The following is a 12561-nucleotide window of genomic DNA, read 5'->3' as shown; positions in this document are numbered from 1 at the left end:
TATATATATATATATATATACCATATTTGTGAATAATAAAGTGAGCACTTTTTCCTCCCCAAGTAATTCAACACATGTAAATCCTCTTTAATATTGTTTTACTTTTAAATATTAAATAAAACCATAAACCCAACTTCCCCTTCCGCTCTCCTTTCCAAAAGCCTCGCGTACATCCCTCCCCGCTATTCAGGTGTCGCCCAAAACCAATGCCTTCGTGACCAAACCGTAGTGACAAGAGTCACGATTAGAGCTAGCTGGGAAGGCAACAAAGAGACCACAGCATAAAATGACCTTCAAAATTCCTATCGTCCTATTCCTTCCCTCCATTCCTACTCCAAACCATTGCTCCTCTAAAATCCCGTAAGTTCCTCTTCCAATGGGATTAACTAAATCCAGGATTTAAGACAGCAAAAAAAATAAATAAATAAAACAAGATTTAAGAACTTGTACAATTTAAAAATGTCATTTTTGCTGTTTGCAGGATTTAGGTTAATTCCTGTTACAAAACACCCCCGTGGGATGCAGAATTACATGTGTATTTATACAGAGCAATGGAAAACCTCTAACGAGAAAAGGTTAGAAAAGAAAGGGGGTGTTGGAGGGCACAGATTCATCACCATTCCACATCAAAGCAGAAGTGCTGATCTGCAATTCAGAGTACACCTGCAAAAGAAGTAATTTCCAGCATAAGTCCGGGGCCTTCGAGGCTGTTTTAACATCATTGCAATTAAATTGCTTATCAGCATTATGATCAACACAGAAGCCCCATCTGAAGCATTCCTAAAACAGGCCAAGATTGCATTATGAAATGGAATTCATCTTCCATGCCCATTAGAGAAAGAAAGCCGGTGAGTTGGTGAAGGTTAACTACAAAGTAATCATCATCCATGAAGGTTGCCACTCTTCACACGCCTCCTACTTAAACAAATGAATTAATGTTTTGATCTCACGGAATTCTATTTACACACAGCGTTAGGAGTTCACAATGGAAAGAAACCGCAGCGGATTTTAATCCTCTTTGCGGAGATAGTGGGAGCAAGGGTAACAGTTCGCCAAATCAAAATATTTGGAATGATTAAATTAAATTAAACTATCAGATAAATTTTATATGTTAAATGAATAACTGATTAATACTTGAATAAATATTTTTAAATTAAAATAGAATTCTAGCCACACACACTCATACACAGAAACAATATAATGAAAAGAATTTACATACATATTACACAATTCTTATGCATTTACATATCTACCAACCAAAGTATGAAAAGAACCTAAGACAGATCACAAATTCTTACACAAACATTATGAAGCACCATGCATGGGTCAAAGTTTTGAGAAAAATAGGTTGAATCCTGAAAAGGCTCGATGCCTTTTCCCTTTGCTTTCATTTCGTTAAATAATAATCTTACAATCTATTTTAGGTACAAAATATTATGTATAATTTATTTTAGCTAAATTAATAATGTATATTCATAATCTAAATAGTCAGCTAACAGGAAAATAAATCAGAATAAAGAAATTACAAATAATTTAAATAAGGCCTCCATTATCTCATGGCATTAGTATATGGATTATTCAAATAAAGGTAAAAGAAAAAGAAACAAAAACAGAAAAGTGGAAAAGAAACGAAGAATCTGAAGCACAAATTCACATTTTCACAACACAATGACGAATGAAAGCAATGGTTACCTACATAAGCTTTGGCCATCCAAGCTGCTCTATCGCCATTGCACGAGAAAAATAGATCTCTGAGGCGCCAAGATCAAGAACAAGAATGCCTTTCATGTTGAATTTTATCATAATCCCCATATAGGACTGTTTCAACCCCATTTTAAAGACTATGGAAACTAATTTGAATTCTATCATCATCCCCATATAGAACTATTTTGGCACTTTACTCAAAAACAAATACATTAACTAGTGACTCATGGAAGCAGCAATTACACTCAAACGTACAAGCCTTCGAAGCATCTTCATCTCCATTGCATATGAAGAGCGCGGGTTTTTGAAGCTACAAACACAAAGACCGGGAGATAAAATAAATAGAACTAGCGTTTGTTCTTTTGAAAAAATACAACAAAAAATTGTTGTCAGCCTATGTAAATATCGAAGTTTAGATTTTAGACAAGAAAATGCAAGCAAAAAAAAATGCCAGTCAAACAGAATTCTGGCAACTTTCTAGAAAGCTAATGAAAAAGTTGCCCCAAAAAAATCCATACGCGAATGAGCAATCGTGAGAGAGTGAAACACCACGAATGCATTAATACACACAACAATCTAAAGATAGATAACAATGTCCGATAAATTGCAAACATCCATCCATTCTATGGCCCCTAAACAAAATGGGGAATTGTAAGCTCAAATTTGCTCCAGTTCAATTAATAAGAAAGCACATCCACATTTTCTACATAAATCCCCCATCTTAATTTCATTCAAAAAGATATTTTAATAAAAATTAAAAGAATATATATACATATACATATATATATATATATATGTGTGCAAATGACAGAAGGCCTATCTCGGGATGAACTTGGGTCTCTTGGAAGAGCAAGTAACAGTCTCTAGTAGCAAGGTCAAGAGCCGAAGCAAAGTAGAGGGCCATGACCTTAGGAGTTGCCGAGATGATGCGGTTGAGAGCCTTGTTGGTCGAGCTTAAGATAGGCCAAAAAACTAAAATGAAGTTGTGTTACGACAAAAAGTCGGCAATCAACATTGCCAACAACCAGGTGCAAAACGATAGAAGCAAACATGTGGAGATTGATAGATTCTTCATCAAGGATAAGCTTAATAACAGGCTATTAGAGCTAAGTCATGTAGCCAATGGAGAGGAAATTGTTGACTGCCTCACTAAAGGACTCGGTTCTTTAGCACGCAACAATCATCATCACCAGATCAAAAAGACAGAGAGAGAGAGAGAGACTTTATATGCCTCATCATAGCTCAAATAGCTCAAATTTGAGAAACATGTCCATTGTTTATTTTTTTGAAAAAATTTATCCATTAAATTTGTTTTGAGCGAACATGAGAATTACAATCTAGGTGTTAGATATGTAAATATATAGGAATTCTGTGGTATGTATGTAAAGGCCCCAAAAAATACAAAGATAGACTTTCACTTAGATGCAATAAAGTATACATTTTTAAAAGAACATAATAGCTCATATGGCTGCAAGTAATTCCTTTTTAAAATATACTATCATCTAAAAGTAAACAAAGCGACAAATCCACCTTCCCCTTCTCTCCATCACGAAATCCACATAAAATGTCCCACCCCCTACTCAAGGTTTCACCCAAAACCATGCCTTGATGACCAAACCATCCCTATACAACGGCAATTAGGGTTAGCTGGGATGGCAATAAAGCCATGGCAGCATAAAATGCCTTCCAAAATTCCAATATTTCTTCTCCTTCCGCTACGCTTTAACCCGAAGGTAACCCTTATCTTTTCCCCTTACCCCCACCCCCCGTTGTACGCTTCAACTTGTCTAAATCTCATAATTCCCCGCTGTTATTGTTAAATTTTTATTTATGGCTCACATTTATTTTAATAACTTATGAGATTTATTTTAATAACTTTTAAGTCATTTATTTTCTTAACTCATTAACTTATGTCATAATAAATGATAACTTATGATATTTATTTTTTGTAACTTGTGTAACCCTTAAATAACTTAAGTTATTAATTTAGTTATTAATTTTCTTAACTCATAACTTGTGTCATAACTTATGATAACTTATGATATTTATTTTTTGTAACTTGTGTAACCCTTAAAATGAATAGAGGTTACTAATTTATGTCATTGATTTTAATAATAAAATTAATTTATTTATTAAATTATGATAAATCATATTGGTTAGTAACTCCCTTGATGAATGGTGGTTAAATCTAATAGCATAATTCAGAGAATGAGTCATCTCTCTTCCCAACACACCCCGTATATTTCACTCCATCAGAAAGTACAGAAACTTTCACGGAATTAGAGAGAGAAACTCCATCTCTTCAAGATCAAATTTTATTATGATGAATACAGGTATGCATTACTTTATTATAGATATGTAAAAATCATGAATTTAAAAGATCTTGACAATTATATATTTTTAGAATTTGCATCATAAATGTTAAAAATGAATTTCTAACAGTTATACGCTTCAACTTCTCTAAATCTCATAATTCCGTTGTGGGATTTACTAAAACCAAGATTTAAGGCAAAAGGTACTTAAGAACCCGTCGAATTTTAAAATGCTAGAATTACGCTAGTTTTATATAGAGCAATATAAAAACTGTTTGAGAAAAGAAGAGGAGGCAAAAAAAATGTGGAGTTGGTGGGCTCAGATGGACACAGTTACATCATCGAAGCAGACCCGCTGTTCTGCATTTAACCTGTAACTCGCAGAACCAGCAGTTTCTGACGTATGCACTCCATGAGAAGAGAGTGGATCTCCATGAGAAGAGAGTGGATCTCTGTCGGAAAGCAAAATGATGGATTCCACTGTCAGCCCTCATATATGCAGAGAAAGAGAAATTTTAATTTGTATGCTTAATAACCGAAGTTACAGGAATAAAACCATTGTAAACTTTTGAAAGAAACAAATATTACATTTAGGTGTTAAACAGGCAATACGGGAGTTATGTGGCATGCATCTAATCCTCCATTTTAATTTTATTTCACTCCCTTTAGTTGAATCTGACAGAAACCTTTCAGAAAACTGGAGCGAATATGGAGAACAAACAAAACATCAGGGAAGAAACTGTCAACCTCTGAAAGGCCCTCATAAACTCGTGACATCGCCATTTCAAGAAAAGAGGGTAGATCTACAGTGCCGCAAAAAGAAATCCAACAGCCCCATATAGGGGGAATAATCTCTTTCAATGATGCATTTTATTTTCATTGCCATCGATATAATTTACATACATACTACACAATTCTTATGTATTCACATATTTAATACCAAAACATTCACTTTTACATGAAACGCACCCAAATCTTTGATATTAAATAAAAAATACAACTACTACTAACTTTTTAAAAACGAAATACAATTTCTCATGCACAACTTATGACGCCAAGTATTATATATGTAATTATCAAACTTTAAGTGTTAGAAAAGTAAAAACAATAAGTATATATATAGAGAGAGAGAGAGAGATAAATATAATTAATTGTCTCATAATAATCAAAATTGTAGAAGTTTAAATTTAATCTTTAGTGCTAACATAGATATTAAAGTTTAGGTGTTTTATATGTAAAGCAGTGTAACAACCCGAACTCTCATCGATTGAGTTATCGTCCGCTTTGGCCTAATAGTTCACGATTTTGTCCTATTAGTGAAGCTTACAGGTCACCCATATCAGGAGTCTCCCGTACGGCACACTTAACAATGAAGTTTCAGCTGAAAGTCCAATAATTACACCTAAAAGGCACCTCGCAGTTTAAGAGTTCAGATTCATCATACTCGAGAGGTTTCACACGTGGATGGTTAGGCTTTTAGTATCACTTCCTCCTATTGAATTTTTTTTTTTTAAAAAAAGCCTTTAAAAAATGGGAGATAAAATATAGAGCATAATTCAAAACATATGGAAGAACAATTACCATAATGACTACTTAAAACAAGTACAACCTAAGCAAGAAATTGAATAGTCGAAGGAAAACACCTGCCCCTATTCCATTCTGAAGAAGTTCCAACCAGCTCTTAGTCAACACGACATGGATGCAGTAGCCGCCTAATGATACACAGGCCATCGAAACTGCACTGTTAAAAAAAAGTTTTCTTTGAAGGGTGTAGCATTAATCATTTATTTATAAGTATACAGATCATAATACAATAGAAAAGAAACAAAGACAAACGTCAACTTTGACTGAATTGCTGGAATCAACACACTTAAGCTCCGTTTGGGGAAGCTTAAAAGTGCAACGGCGTTTTCAAAACGCCATCTTTCTGTTTGGTTCGCATAACATTTGAATTCAAATGAGGTACGAGTTTTTGAAGAAACGATGAGTTATATTTTTAATAGATTTGAGTAAAATATCTTCAGTTTATATATATTTTTTTCAATATGGTTTGGGTTTTATCTCATAAATTTGCTATTGATCAGATGTATAATTGCTAATTGCTTGTATGCATCCAAAAAGTATTTTCTGGCATAAAGTTGCACCTAATCTTCTCCATAACATCTGCACAATCGCTAAACAGCTATTATGATGATAAAAGTATTTTGATGAGGCTTTTAGGGATAAAAAATACGAAGATTCAAGACATAGATACACTCTAAAAAATAGATATATTTTTCTGCTTCTACAGTATCGAATATATTGCCAAGACAGTTCTATTACAAACAACAATACTTAACAGGAGTAGAATGGTTATTTATCTACAAACAGCTGATTTGCAGTTATTTTCAAACAGCCGCCCCAAACAGTCAGCCAGCTTATCAGGATAAGCTACTGATCAGCAACTTATCACGATAAGCTGGATAAGCTGCAACTACCACAAACAGACGCTTAAAGGGCTCATATAGTAGTTGTTGATGATGAAGAAAAGTAAGAAGGATATGAAAAATCAGAAGCTCGGATTCGCCCTTGTTCCATCAAAAAGCGCATCCACCAAAAAGCTCTCTATGAGGGGCTCAAGGAAGCAGTAGTTGCCCTAAAAAGCAAGGGCCTTCCAAAATGCACGTAGATATATAAGAATTGAGCGGTATGTATGCAAATTCCACATCTTAATTTCACTTCACGTTCTCTTTTGTAATTTGAAAAGACATTTTCATAAAATTAGGGGGAAAAATATAGAGCATAGTTCAAAACAGCATGGAATGACAATTACCATGGCAACTGCTCAACGCAGCAATTACAAACATCAATTTACTTTAACATCCTAACTGGTTGCTTGAATATATAGAAAAGTTAAAAGAAAATGGAAAATCATGGCTCAAATTTGCCTTTGTTTCATCAAAAAACAGATACGCAAACACGCTCTCTACCAACGGCACAAAGATGCAACCGTTATCTGCAGGAGCATGGTTATTCCAAACTACTCCACCATTGCATTAGAAAAACCGAGATCCCAAAAAAATCATGGACAGCAATAAGATTGCATTTCATGTTGAATTTAATCATCATTGCCAAAAAAAAACATGGACACACAGATTTGACTTTTATTCATTATATGGTAGTCATGGCTGTAACCCATATTTTCCCTAAAGCTATTCTTCCTCTTTGAATTATGAATGAATACATGTGTTGTATCCTGATTTGTGTGTGAATCAAACTCCACAAAATAGTGTAGAAAGGAAAAAGAGAGAAATACAGAGAGAAGAGTAATGAACGGTAACAAGTGTCAATCGTGTTAACCTCTCTCAACCTTTTTAGCTCATTCTTGCTCATGAAATTATCTCCCTATTTATAGTAAAGACAGTACAATACAGTGATGTCACATTTTTATCCCTGCTTTAGAGTCCCTACAATATCTTATTACATATATAAGCCTGTTGCTCGTGTGCTCTCTGGCTCGATCATTTAAGCTTTTTTGACTTCGGCTTAGCATGACCGATTTAGTCACATAAGTGGGTTTCATAATCTTCTGACAGTAAGTCCTCCACCGTACTATTTTCCTCCGAATCATTAGATCTCCTTAGGACTAGCGCTGGCACATTTTTTATGTACAACTTCGTAGAGCATCAATCCCTCTGTAAGCTAAAGTTGATGTAAATTTATCTCCATAAACAAACACATACCGTAGGTTGACAAGATTCCCTTGCATTAAGCAACACGACTATTAAAAAGGATCTTTTTGTTAGGTTGAATTGACTTCCTCCTCTAATCAAGTAGAACGGGATGCATAATCCCGGACTACGAAACAATGGGATCTTGATCAAGCTCAACTCCATTTCCTCACCATCCACAGTAAAATATGCTATGTTAGAACTTTACGGTATGCATGTACATATTCCTTTTTTATTTCATTTCACTGCCTTTTGATAAATCCAAAAAAGAAAAAAAAGCCTTTCAAACAATTAGGGGAAAGATACGAAGTATCATCACCATTCAAAACACCCCCAAGGCAAGGGCCATCTAAGTAACTTAAATGCCAAAGCACGACAAAAGTGCAGATCTAGGCAACACCACCAAAAATAAAAATTCTTAAGACACGAAAAGCACGCATCATTGCCTTATATAATGCACGCCAGTTTACTGAGAGAGAGAGAGAGGGAAGATTTTGATTTCATATGCCTCATAATAATCAAAACCTGACTATTATGAATTGTAATATTTATGGCCAACATGAAAATGAAAGTTTATGTATTAAACATGTAAATACAAAGAAATTGTTTGATGCATATGTAAATGAAAAGTCAATCAACAGCTTTCCTCAGTCAGCACATCCTAAATTTGTAAGAAGCCCGATCCCGCCACTGAAATTACTTGAAAAGTAGCCAAATAAAATACAATTAAACAGAATTATGGCAACTTGATAAAAAGCCATTCAAAAAGCTGTCACAAAGGAACCCAAAATTATTTTTTTTCTTTTGGAGTAATGCTCCTTTAAAGTATTAAAACATATCATCTGATTTCATGCCCATAAATATACATATACATATTTTTTTTTTTGAAAGCCTAAAAAGGCTAATATATTAAATAGAAAGAAAGATACGGATACAATGTGTGGGAGGGTCCAAGCATAGCACCTTGCCCACACAAAAACCACAAATGGTTCTAAAACTAAAAAAAACAGAAGGATATATTAGATACATAAATCAAAAGTCTAATAATGCAGAAATACATAAGATCAGGTGGCTAGAGAGCGACCCAATTTGGTCTTACCTCTGCCTCTAATTTTAGGGTATGAACAAACTAATAAGTTGATACAAGCTAATAAGTTGGTAAGATGATTGTCATTGCCCGTAGTAACCAATGTATCATCCAATATGTTCCTGAGCTCGAGTCGGCCTCCATTCTTCTTCTTCCTCCTGGAATAAAAATGTCATTCTTCTTCCGAAGAATCAGTCTGATGGGGTGATAGAGCTAAAGCTGAAGGATTACCAACCGTAGTACCCACAATAGGTTCTAGTATATGTGAAGTATGAATTGTCTCTACACCGGATACTTCCTGAAGAAGTGGAGCTACGAGGCTCTCCTAATTATCAGTATCATTTGTAAACTATCATTTGTAAGTAATAGTCCATCAGTATTGTTTTCTATGGGATTTGAAGGTGTCAACATCACATCATTCGCAGTAACAGTAATAGGAGTGTCATGGGGGATTTCCTCAGGGGCATCAGACACCTCCTGTCTGGTAGTATCCTCTCCAGGTGGAACTAAAATGTCCAGAGCAGTATTGGTAGACCCATCTTTATTCACTTGAACCTTAGATTTCAAATTTGGATGAAACTTGTGGCATTTATCAAGGACATGACCAAACATCTTACAGTGGGAATAATATGGGGTTCTGTGTTCCATGACGATTTGTTGTCAATAACCATTATGGGTTGTGCCCAACTAGATTTCAGTAACATCAGATAAAATAATCCCTTTCTACAAGTATTATGGACACTGAGGGTTTGATTAGGTTGAAAGTAGGCAGATCTAGCTTCAAATAATCCCCAATGATGTCCCCAAAAAAGTAGAGAATCTGATGGTTAAAAAAATGCAGCTTGAGACCAAGTAAACTAAATCATACCAGTACAGTGGAAGTTTCATGATTTGGGTCGAAATCCGGAGACCGCTTGAGTAGCCTCGTAGGTTTACCAGCAATGTTAACATATTTTTTAAAGAAAATCCGAGTGTAGTCTTCATGCACGGTTAACTAAATCAAAACATGTCTCCTATCTATGAGCCCCACTTTTCACTTTCCTGCTAATTTGAGGTCATCAAAACGTTTCTTGATAATCTCCATAGGTGGTTGTCTCCAATTAAATTTCCCAATGAAAGTAAACTTGAATTTGTCAGTCAGTGTTGAAATTTCAGACTCAGAGAAAAAGAGTGTTGACTTCCCACTTTTCCTACTTGCATTCTTGATAAAGAGAGTCACATGTACCATTATGATTCTCCTTATAACTTGAGGGGAACACAACTGTCGTCTCCCTCTGAGGATTACCCACAATGTTAGTGAAGGAGGCTTTGTCAGTTTCAACCGAAGAATGAAGCTCCATCACAACAAATAGAAGCTCTGCAAGTCGAGCAGAGGGCCAAAGAGGTCTGGGCGCTACTCAAAAGACAATAAACTGCAAACAAGAACCACAGATGAGCTCGACAGAGTCGAAACCTCAGTTCGACAAAAGCAGCGCAGAAGATACTCGGTGAGACGACGCCGCAGAAGCAGGAAACGGAGCCGCAGAGCCCGATCGACCCTACGAGCAGAGAACATAGGCGCAGCTTGACAAAGCAAACGACGGAAACAAAGGAGCGTGCCCCCTTCTACGAGAGTGGAACTACAACAGCAAAGAAGCTAGGGTTCATCGTGAGGCGAAACCTATATATACAATGCCATTCATATAAAGACACTGACCCAGAGAGAGAGAGAGAGAGAGAGAGAGAGAGAGAAATTAGACTTTATGTACCACATAAAAGCCAAAATTGAAAAAATGAAGCGAATTTTAATATTTGGGCCGCCCTAAATGTTAAAAATTAGGTGTTATGCAGGTAAATATTAAAGAATTATGTGGCATGCATGTAAATACTCTCTTTAATTTCATTTCACTTCCTTTTTTTTTATCTGAAAAAAACACAATCCTGCCCAGACATTATATAAGGCTTTTCCATCAGCTTCCCAAGATTATAATAGGAGCTGAAGTTGAAAACTACCTTAACAAAAACATAGAAAATACCATTCATAAGACCCATCAACAGCAACATAAGAAAGAAAAGAACATTAGGTTCCTCGCCATGCAATAAATACACAACCTTTATCCATGATTTCCAGATGATTATTAAGTAATAGTAAGAAAAATTAACTACTATCATAGATTAGCCACTGCATAGATAAGAGGATAATATAAAATTATTGCTCATTTGAATATGGTGCTATTCTAAGTTTTCAGAAACAATACAACATTGCAAAATTTTTCTACACTGTAAATGAACAATTAACATGCAAATGTGCAACAACAAATGTAGTCATTTAAACATTTGGTTGCACAGATGCCCTTTATCCATGAGTTCCAGATGATTATTAAGTAATGGTAAGAAAAATTAACTACTATCATAGATTAGCCACTGCATAGATAAGAGGATAATATAAAATTATTGCTCATTTGAATATGGTGCTATTCTAAGTTTTCAGAAACAATACAACATTGCAAAACTTTTCTACACTGTAAATGAACAATTAACATGCAAATGTGCAACAATAAATGTAGTCATTTAAACATTTGGTTGCACAGATGCGGTATAGGGATTTCACTCGTGTGTATCTGACGAAAGTTTCATTTTTTAATGCTTTCTACCAGCTTTTTTGTTAAAAAAATTGACATATCCAACAAGTCTCTAGGTGGAGGTTCCAGAAGAAATTTCTAGGCAAACCAAAACTTTAGGCTAGCTGGACCGTGCAATCTACAAAAGTCAGGATCATGTTTGTTGAATCCAGAGATGTCCTGTAAGGCATGCCCAAGGATTGGAGCAATGGAAACCATGAGGGAGAGGTAGAGAGAAAGAAGGAGAACGAAATAGCACACACAAAATTGTCCCGTACGGGCGAACTAAGGTATTCCCAGACTCTGTGACCCAATTTATATATGTAAAATAGAGGTTACAAGAGAGAAAAGAGGTTCTCCCAAAAAAGTATGGGTCTAGAAAGAATGGACAAAAAACCTAGAAATGCACAACTGATTTTGGCACATTTTCGTGTGTCAAGACTTTCTGGTAGGCAGGTCGCGAGTCAACCAACTAAGTTGGTGTCGGTCAGTTATTTTGTCTGGAAATTGGTCGGTCTTCGCTCTTGAAAGCCGATCAATTTTGAGTATGGCAACTGGTCGAATAGTTTGATTGTTGTTCCTTGGTGATCTCTGGAGATATTTAGGGGAGTCGTTGAGAGAACCACATGTTGATACTTGAGCTTGTTGGGGTGTTAGAACTTTGCTTAGTCACGGATGTTTGTTTCTGGTCGACCTGGATAGCACTTTCGTTGTCTGACCTTATGTAGGTCTATAGTCCTTCGGTCTGCCAGCTGTCGTTCGACTGGGTTGCCTTCAGTAGTCGGTCAGCTTTACAAGAACTTGTAGCTTTTCGTCAGTGACCCGAACCACCATCAGATTGTCTCGAGGTTCATGTAGACCATTTTTGGGTGTACAATGTTAAAGTGATTTATCAAGTTAATCTAATATCTAAGAAATTACCCCTCAAACAGATCATTGAAAATTGGTCCGGCCATCAACCTCATGAACAATAACTCATTGTTTTCATTTAGCTGCTTGACCAAGCAGATTCACCATGATGGCGAAATTACCCGTTGTTCACAGATTAATGGACCCAGCCATTTTGCACCATGGCGATTTAAGGAGACTAACAGAGCAGTAATTTAAGCCAGAGTTGGCAATAAAACATAGAAAAGCTAGTCTCATGC

At 35.7% G+C, this 12561-nt stretch overlaps 1 protein-coding gene across 3 annotated transcripts in view; it reads right to left on the bottom strand.

Moving 5' to 3' along the window:
* Positions 1-1578: 1578 nt before the first annotated feature.
* LOC110033425 overlaps positions 1579-12561 on the bottom strand; it is a 39351-nt gene continuing 28368 nt past the window's right edge. For 2 of the 3 annotated variants that reach the window (XR_002294945.1, XR_002294944.1), the window contains 2 exons: positions 5660-5752; positions 1579-2014 (listed from right to left, as the gene is read on the bottom strand). Coding sequence is in view for 1 of the 3 variants with exons in the window: in XM_020737407.1 (XP_020593066.1) it covers positions 1977-2014; positions 5660-5757 (136 nt within the window). In the remaining 2 variants the exon portion in view is untranslated. Of the gene's footprint in view, positions 2015-5659; positions 5758-12561 lie in introns of all 3 variants that reach the window. The other variant, XM_020737407.1, reaches the window with a different exon arrangement.

The sequence above is a fragment of the Phalaenopsis equestris genome, unplaced genomic scaffold (genome assembly GCF_001263595.1).
Source record: "Phalaenopsis equestris unplaced genomic scaffold, ASM126359v1 Scaffold000002, whole genome shotgun sequence".
Lineage (NCBI taxonomy): Eukaryota > Viridiplantae > Streptophyta > Magnoliopsida > Asparagales > Orchidaceae > Phalaenopsis > Phalaenopsis equestris.
The sequence above is the reverse complement of the archived record's forward strand: the minus strand, read 5'-3'. Positions and strand labels throughout refer to the sequence as shown.